Source organism: Austrofundulus limnaeus, unplaced genomic scaffold (genome assembly GCF_001266775.1).
Source record: "Austrofundulus limnaeus strain Quisiro unplaced genomic scaffold, Austrofundulus_limnaeus-1.0 Scaffold157, whole genome shotgun sequence".
Taxonomy (NCBI): Eukaryota; Metazoa; Chordata; class Actinopteri; order Cyprinodontiformes; family Rivulidae; genus Austrofundulus; species Austrofundulus limnaeus.
The window spans coordinates 375865-385211 of record NW_013952559.1 but is presented as its reverse complement, the minus strand read 5'-3'; the positions used below and the strand labels follow the sequence as shown (position 1 = coordinate 385211).

Here is a 9347-nt window from a genome sequence, read left to right as displayed (position 1 = left end):
TTTAATACTTAAATACAAAAAATATCACATACTTTGATACTTTTACTCAAGTAATGTTCCTAAAGGAGACTTTAACTTTTACCAAAGTAATTTTTTGGTAAGATACTTGTACTTTTACTCAAGTACCACTTTGCAGTACTTACACTGTAAATTTGCCATATTTGTGTATATATCCATCTTCACCAATGATTGTGTTAGTGTTCATGTAGCACAGCTCCACCTATAGATGGTTTATAAAATAATACTAGAACACAATTCTGGAATGAAAACAATAAACCTTGTAGGTTGAGCAAAACAAAAGCCTTTTATTAGTTTAAATCCCCTGATTTGAGTTRGTGATCTTCAACAGACTGCATAAATTCATTTGTCTTTGTGTTTCTGTCCTCACATTTAAAATAAAAATACTTGAATCCTCTGGAAGCCAAGAAACCTTTTAATGGGCAGAAACATAACTGTGTGACAGAGATCAGTGCTTTTAACAAAATCTCATAAATAAACCAATCATTTCAGATGGAGGCATTGACAAATTCCTGAAAAACAAACATGACCAGGAGAACGATGACTTCTGACTGATGTGATGGGCGCCGTGGGTTTGGTCGGGAGGCTGTCCATCGACAGGGGAGCTTCAGAGTGCTGAGAGCAGGATCATGTTGACTGAACCATCAGATACACAACTGTCCCTGTGAGTCCAACAGCTGCACTTCCTCTAGATGACCTTTAACCTTTCAGTGAAGACATTCCAGCTCGCATGATCTCATCTACCAACAGGATGTTGCTGGCGATCACCGTGCTGTAAACAAACATTAAAGATGGTTGAAAACATGTATTCAGGGCGAGTGCATAGATTCTACTGGTTATGACTTAGAAATGCATCTCACCATGAATGAAGGAGCTGCTTCTTCACACTGTAATTATCCCAAACACCTGCTTCTCCTGCCACCATCGGCTCCCCTGAAAAACATGATGTTAGGATTTTAACAGTTTGACATCTGTTTCATGAGCATGTACACAGCTTCATGGTGTTTTACTTTTTGAAAACAAACCTGTACTAAGATCAACTCCAACTAGCTGACCGGACTCTTTGTACTCTGTCTGCAGCTTCAGCAGGGTCTCCTGTGGATCATAACCAGAGTTCTGGGCCAGGACCTGCAGAGAAAGAAGAACAAAAACATTTGAACACATCATAAGGAGAAACAACTTAAATTCAAGTAAACACAAACTGAAAGCTTGTGAGGAAAATCAGAATACGCCACCTTGGGGATGACTAGAAGAGCATCTGCAAACGCCTGAACTCCCAGCTGAGCCCTGCCCTTCACATTGGGCTTGTGTTTCACCAGAGCATCAGCCACGGCCACCTCAAAGGCACCTGCACCGGGCACGACGCTGCCTGAACAGATAGAAACACTAACATGAGATAATCCACACTGATAAAAGTCAAACAACTTTTCAGTTTTAAAATAATTGTCCTGATCTTCTGAATACACGTAGAAGAGATGGAACTCTCCAAATGCAGAGGTAAAGACCAGAGTCGATGTAGCACAGACGTGAGGCCAGAGAGAGCCACGTTAGCATCCCTGGGTGTTCGCTGTGCAAATACAAACAGCTAACAGTAACTTCCATTAAAGCCTAATGAGAGATGATTCCTCCAGATGACATTTACTACAGCAGCTAGAGGAACCCACAGTGGTTTGAGACCATAGACAATCATGTAAAACAGCAGATATATATACCATAATATATATATAATTTATAAGTAACAATGATCTAAACCAGACCTGAAGTCAGCCTGTAACTTAGACTTTAGCTAGTTGAAAAATGACTTCAGCTAGTAATAAAGTATATTTATTATTTCTTCTTACCATCATAAAAAAACGAGAATATTTATATTTACCAGTCAACAGTTAGAAAATGTTTCCTGCTTATAGGATGAAACTTGTCTCTATTAGCTAACATCTTCTTAACAGGTCAGGTTCCTCTAACAGAAACCTAAAAATACTCACATTTATAATATTATTTTACACTCTGTAGGTCTAAATGTTAATCAGAGGACAAAGTAATATTTAATAGTTTGTGTTAAATTGTAACATGATTTATCAGTGCTACACTCTGTATAAATGCTCCACAAGCTAATATCTGTTAACCAGTTCAATAAATAACAGTGATTACATGGACTTTATAAGATTATTTTAATTTTAAACTGTTACATTATGTTCTGCTCAGATCACATTGAGCTAAATAAGATCAAATCTGCTGACTTGTGTTGTGAAATGAGACGTTTTCCTGTTTATCTTTTGTTAATAAATTCATAACACAAACAGCTTTTCTGGCATTATTTAAAACATTAGATAGATTATATAAACTGTAAGATATTAATAATAATTGGGTTAATATTATTATTAATAGTTTTTATGATTTCTACATCTTCAATCCTTTTTTTCTGCTCTGTTGTCAACATGTACAGTGATGGGAAATCCAGAGTTTTGCCCGTTTAGCGTTAGCCGTTAGCTTCTCCAGCCGATCACAYGGTCASSTGGTTTCTGGGCACTCCAGCTGTTCTATATAAACTCCTTGTTTGACACCATAACTTRCCTACACTGGTAATAAAACKTACAAAATGAAACAAGTTGTAAATGTAGGTTCTTTACCATCTTCAATCGCATTCTTGACCGCCCGAAGACCATCCCTTACAGCGTCTTTGATCTGTGTGAGGGTGTGTTTGTTGGGGCCCTTCACCAGCAGGGTGACTGAGCGAGGGTTCTCACACTTCTCAATAAACGTGTACTTCTCCTCCCCCTGAAACACAGCATCAAACAAGCCTGCCTCAGCAACCTCACACACACAGAGGGTTTGTTTTTCAGACAGACACGGACACACAGACTCACCAACGTGTGTTCATAAACCAGCCCAGCATGACCCAAGCATTCAGGTGTGAGGTCATCAACCGAATTCATGGCGATACCGCCRCAAGCGAGCGTGAGCCTGCAAAACAAATAGGAAGGCTAAATTTAAAATGCAGTTCCTTKAATTTAACAGTGAACAGAAAATAATTTAAGAACGCTAGTTACATGTTTGTTTCATTTAGCAAAAACTGAGCATTAACCATCATTCTAAAGGAATTTGACAAAGCACAACCTTGTGTTTGTTATAACTGGTAACAAAATGTAGCTTCTGAAAACACCTACTGGAAAATAAAGATCACGACTGGTTTTTAAATTATCTGACAAAGATGCTTCTTTCATACCTCTCCATGTTCCTCCTCTTTGCTCTGCGCAGGGCAACAATCCCCTCCTTGGCGAGGGCATCCAGGGAAAACGGGTCAATACCCTGAGCAACACAGATAAACACAAATTGTAAACATTCAGTTTAACTGTTGTTGTTTATGTTTGCTGAATGACGCAAGAATTGTTCTGATCCGTTGAATACACGTAGGAGAGGAGCAGGCTCTCTTAATGCAGAGATACAGATCAGAGTTACTGTGGCACAGGTACAGGAGACCAGGGAGAGCCACAACAGCRTCCTTGGGTGTTCACTGTGCGCTCGAATGTAGCTCAACTTTCTCACAAATATTAGACATCATGTGATGAACGTCAGTGCAAATCACTCTACAAAATGTAAAAAAAGCTCTAATAATGTAGCTCTCTGACATTACCTTCTGGTTAATGACGACGAAACCTTTTTCATCACTGGGACAAACTTTCTTCTTCAGGGCGATGATCTTCTGCACACGATCCTCAATGAACTTCCTCTCAGCAGCGACGAGCTTCTCCCGCTCCTCTGCGCTCTTGTAGAAGAAGCCGGAGTTGACCTCCGTCTTTTCGTACTCCAGTGAGACGTTGCACGTCAGCACGTAGGCATCCTCCACCCTCTTCTTCATGTCTGGGTGTCGAGCGCCGTGATCCATCACCAAACCTCTGATCAGCCTGAGAAAGGCAGAAGCAGCTTTTAGACTTCTCTCAGAAAGCTGAAACCCAACCTTGTTGTCTTCATTAGAACTCACTGTGTGTCGCTGTCAGTTTTGTGCTTCATCTCCATGATTTCTACCATGTACAGGTCAATGGGCTCATTGGGTTTAGAGATGGCGAGCACAGCGTCTACTACAGCCTGCAGCCAAGTAAAAATAGGAGAAATAAAGATTTGGATACCAGAATAAACTGACACTTAATCTGAAGTTTACAAATTCAAACTACCACACTAAAAGACAGATTACTTTTACCGAAGTGGCTCCAGAGATTGTCTAACTTAGAATGAGTTCATGTTTTGAATGTCAGCTACAAAACTCAGGTTGCATCAACATAACTTTGCTGAACCAGAGCAAAAATCTGTTTACTCACCTCGGTGAGCAGATCTGCCAGCTCTGTGTGGACCTTGGTCCTGAGGGAAGTCCGAGCAACGTTGATGAGCGTCTCTCTGTCCATTTCCTGAGACACCTTCACTTCCTCAAGAACAGCCAAAGCTTTCTCTTTTGCTGCCTCAAAGCCCTCAGCAATTATTCTTGGATGAAGACCCTGCAACACAAAACCAAAACAAATTAAGGACGACAATGTATATAAAAAAATACATTTAGGCGTTGAAAAAGATTTGCCACAACAAGTTGTTTTTAGGGGGGAAACGATTCCTCGAATAATTTGAGTAATTCAATTACAAAAAATCCTCGAGGCAAATTTATCTGCCTCGAAGCTTCGTAAAAAATACATGTTATAATCAGCGCACTTTCCGCCCAGAATGTTTTTTGTGTTACACCCAAAGCTACCATGTTAGCGCTTCTATTAACAGTTACAATGTCGACGCATCACGCGTGTATGCTTGCTAAGCGCTATATTTAGCTTTAGAAGAAGACGAAGAGTGCCGAAACGAAGTGCCCAAAAGACGACGAATTTAAAAAAGCATGGGAACATTTAAAACTAAACAGAAAAGACGACAACGTGCAGTACGCTTCACATCCGCCATGCTTCTGCACGGAACAAAAACACTGCTGCACGTTAGGGCTGTGTATTGGTAAGAATTTGGCGATACGATACATATCATAACAGAGGGGTCACGATACGATACATCCCGATATATTGGGATACTGTAAGCAAGGCAATATATTGCGATATATTGCGATCTTTTGTCCAAAAATTCTATTAAATAAAAACCTCTTAGTGAAAAAAAGAAAAGCTAATGTTTACTTACAATGCTAATGCTACCATTACTCTCTGGCGCTCAAGAGGTAGAGGAGCCAAATGGCTGGCTCACTGCTGCCAACTAGTGGTCAGAGGCTGAACTACAACATAAAAATGGAACGGTTGGCAAGAAGGTTGACATTTTAAACCTTAATWAAAAATCGATACAGGGCTTTAGAATATCGATACAGTATCGGGAAATGAAATATCGCGATATTTCAGTGTATCGATATTTTCTTACACCCCTACTGCACGTGCCAAACACGTCCGGAGGTAACAACAGTTATCGTTCACGTTCCTTTTGCAAAATACGGTTACCTAAATTTGTGATAATCTGTCAGGTTACAGATGTATAAGGAGGAGGTATTTTTAAGCTAACGTTATTTGTGCTGACTAATCATGGTGACCTGGCAGTGTTTTATTAAACAGTGTGTAAGTTGTGTTATTAAAAACAAGACTTACTATAAGTTTGTCAGATAAAAATAAAAGCACAACAGATCGACAGCTTGAGCTGAAACACATTTATTTGTTGATATGCTTTTATCTTAATTTAAATGAGATACTTGGAGTAAATGTTTCAAGTTTAAAAGTATTTATAGAAGATTGTTGGATTTCTTTATTTGCTGCTGCTTTTTATGATTTTTAGCCTTCATTACTACTGTCATATTTGTTTATAACTAAGCAGTCAAGACTMAATCTTTTATTGCCTAAATGGGAGCCCTGCATCAACCTAATAAGTCTTAAAAAAATATGAATTTTTTGTTACAATTAACAAGTGAACTCTACAAAAATAAACTGCAAAAACCAAATGTTTATATTACCCATTTTACTTGTTAATTTTTACTCGATTAACCGTCAGAATAATCGATAGATTAATTGACTACTAAAAATAATCGTTAGCTGCAGCCCTAGTTGTTTTAAAACTCACTTCATTAAAAAAGTAAAACGCACACAAACCCAGCTGCACAAGCCTGTGACTTCACAGTCGTACCTCTGACACATACAGATCCGCTTGCTTCAACAACTCGCCGATGATGAGGACGTTTGAGGTCGTTCCGTCTCCTGTGATGTCATCCTGCGCCGTCGCAACTTTAGCAATCAGCGATGCTGTTGGGTGTTGAATTTGCTAAAAATGAAATGAACCAAAAAATGCAAACAGACACATAAGCAACAACTAAATAACACAGACATAGCAAAACGTGATTAAGCAAATTCTATTTGCATTTAATTTCTACAAATTGAATATAATTTATTTTTTATTTGTAATTTGGTACACACTCTTTTGGTCAGCAGTCAAATTATTTGGTCTGTTAAACTTTAGGAAGTTATTTTAAAAGCAAACAACAAAAAATTATACTATGTGCTTTAAACATACAGTAGTTTTATTCCCAGTTTAGTACAACAATCAGCCAAATAAAATGTCTTAAAACAAGTTAAACACATGCACACACATCGGGGTGTGGTCACTTAATAGTGGGAAATAAAGTAATGAATTAAAAAGGGTTTAAGAACGTGAATCCTTCTTCCAGACATTAAGAACAGATATTTGCAGGCTCAGATACAATGAATGAAGTGATTTTACCTAAACACTTCCTTACCATCTCATGTAGCAAAACGTTGCCATCTTTGGTCAGCTTTATGTCTCCTGCACCAGACACCAGCCTGCATGTTCAAAGCAAAATACATTTTAATAAAATCACCAGAATTCAACCCGATCACATCAATAACAGGGTATCAACTCCCCACAATTTTGGCCTTAGCTGAACCTTGCTAACAGGTTGATGCTAACGTTAGCTTAGCGGTGTCTGAGCGGATAATGACGATGACTGGGCAGGGCATCATCCCGCTATTCACTTAAGAACAAGAGGCCCCGGTCGAATTATAGAGTATTTTATAATAGTTTCTTCAGAAGGCATAAAACGGTTTTATATAAACTTTTGTTGCGACAAAACCAATACAAGTGCAAATAGTTTGCTAGCTCTAGTTTAATGGCAAATGCTATCTACTTAGCCGTGAGTTAGCTTGGTGCGCGTGCTGCACAAAGAGCCCAATAGCACTCACATTTTCATGGTCCCCTTAGGTCCCAAATTGCTCCTCAGTACGTCTTGGAGCCCACGGGCGGCACTGATGTTAACAGCCAAGGCAGCCTGTGCTCTGGCCACCTCCGCTTTAGGGTTTAACGCTTTTACGGCAGCCATTGCTAAGCAGCACAACCAGCGGAGTAAAGTTCGAAGATCTCGCCGGCTGAGTTAGCACTGCTAACGCTCGTGCTCAGCACTAGGAAGGAAAGCCTGCTTCCAGAAGGCTCCAAACACGTGTTGTCGTGTTGCCTTCAGAGGACGAAACGCGGGTGGGACATTCCGCTTTCGGAAGGCACTTTGCTTTATATCTTATCCTTCCAACACCTAACATTTATTTTCTTCTCTACGTTTCATGTATAAAACCATTATCAGCATAATTAAATCAGTTGACTTGACTATTTTTCTAATACCTGCATGCAAGTTCCTACTTTTACGGCATTTCCGATGTTATTAAACGCACCAAGGACACTTAAAAATCCTTAAAAGTGATCAAACACAAAAACATGACTATTGTCTCTTCATCAGACATTTAATATGTACAGTCAAAGTTATTACAGCACTGCATTTCATCACAACACAATTAACTAGTTTTCTCAGTAAAAGATGATTAGAATGACCTCACTCATTAACAGAACTGACCACAATCCCGGCTTGCTTAATAAGCCTACTTTGTAATTCTACATTCAGCTTTAATGATAAAGCAGTAATATTCTCAGTGAAAGCGAGCAGTCACCCAGCTGCTGTTAACAGATAGACTAAATCAGTGAATGTTCAGTAGTTTATTCAGTAAATCTTGATTAAATCATCTCAACCCAAACACATTTCCCAATAATTTTAACCATATTTTCATTGTTTTCAGAGCCATCAGTGCTATGATGTTAAAGTTAAGAAAGAATCGAAGAATGTGGTCGCTTAATGCAAAAAACAAAACAAAACTGAAAAGTCAATTTTTCAAACGGTGTGTTTGTGTCTTCTTGTGTGACTGTGCAATTTTACTGCCATTAACTTCAAGAGCTAAAAATTATTTTGGCGTTAATCCCACCTATCCCAATCAGATGGATGGAAGATTTGTAAACATAAAACATTTTTTTAAGAAAAAAAAAGTTTAAACAAATGACATAACCATTACTGGTTTCTTTTATAAGCTTGATATTAGCAAGTGATTGAGAAAAAAATGCTTTTGTTGTAAATTTATGAAAAAAAGTTTTATGCATTTTTCATTGTATTTTATTTTTATGTGACAAAACCGTTTAAGCAGAGGAGAAAGTAAAACTTGTAACAGGTCCACTTTTAGACAGTTATGCTGACCTCATTTTTTAAAAAGGCATAAAGGAGGAACAACAAAACAAAAACATCTTCAGATTCTGTTGATGATCCTGGCAGTGCACATCCTGGTGGTTAATCACACACAGATCGGTGTTCTTGTAGCAGTGGCTGCTGAAACATTTCCCTTCTGTTTGTTGTTACTTCAAGGGCGAAGTCTTCATGGGGATCATTATTCTCGATTCCATGTGCTGAATAAGAGGGACTGTAAACACAAAGAAGAAAAACAAGGTAGTTTCAGCTCTCTAGTAGCTGTCCCACATGTATAAATGCAAACTTAAACCTACCTGTGTAGTAAACAACCTCATCCCAGCCTTCACGCTGCCAGGCTGCATTTCTAATGACTTCTCTGGACTGAAGATCTTTGTAAGCTGGCAGAAAAAAATGTTTTTTATTATTTAGTTGTATGTAACAGCCACTATGTTCACACTGCATGTCTTGATGATCAGTTCCAATATTTTGCTGAGATCTGAATTTCTTTTCTTTTTTTYTGGTTTAGTCATTCACATTATTCTAGATCAGTGGTTCCCAAACTTTTTGTCCTCTGACCCACAAATGGCAAAAACTTGTGACCCCAAATATTACTGGTCTGAGTACATGAGCTTCATTAATATCCATAAAAACAAAGGCTTTTTGACAATCTAAACACTTTGTACACAAACATAAATACTTATTTTTACATATTTAGTGTTTTTGTAATAATTATAGGGAAAATATTACATCAGCAATTATTTTATTACCCTTTAAATTGATTTCTGGAGATTATCCAAGGTGCTTCATG

The 9347-nt window shown here is 38.4% G+C and overlaps 2 protein-coding genes across 2 annotated transcripts in view; both read right to left on the bottom strand.

The window, feature by feature from the left end:
* Nucleotides 1-281: 281 nt before the first annotated feature.
* On the bottom strand, nt 282-7455 carry cct6a (chaperonin containing TCP1, subunit 6A (zeta 1)). Its single transcript, XM_014016893.1, has 13 exons — nt 7224-7455; nt 6761-6824; nt 6154-6288; nt 4332-4505; nt 3998-4101; nt 3650-3920; nt 3242-3324; nt 2883-2979; nt 2646-2793; nt 1254-1387; nt 1044-1146; nt 879-951; nt 282-790 (listed from the first exon to the last, which is right to left on the bottom strand). The coding sequence occupies exons 1-13, from the start codon at nt 7358-7360 to the stop codon at nt 718-720; spliced, it is 1596 nt and encodes a 531-aa protein (XP_013872347.1). The 5' UTR covers nt 7361-7455; the 3' UTR covers nt 282-717.
* Nucleotides 7456-7751: 296 nt separating this feature from the next.
* The window catches only part of LOC106523476 (protein NipSnap homolog 2), a gene marked incomplete at its 5' end in the record, with an annotated part of 3519 nt that continues 1923 nt past the window's right edge, over nt 7752-9347 (bottom strand). Inside the window, 2 exon segments of the mRNA XM_014016896.1 lie at nt 7752-8771; nt 8854-8937. Of these exon segments, the coding sequence (XP_013872350.1) occupies nt 8707-8771; nt 8854-8937 (149 nt within the window).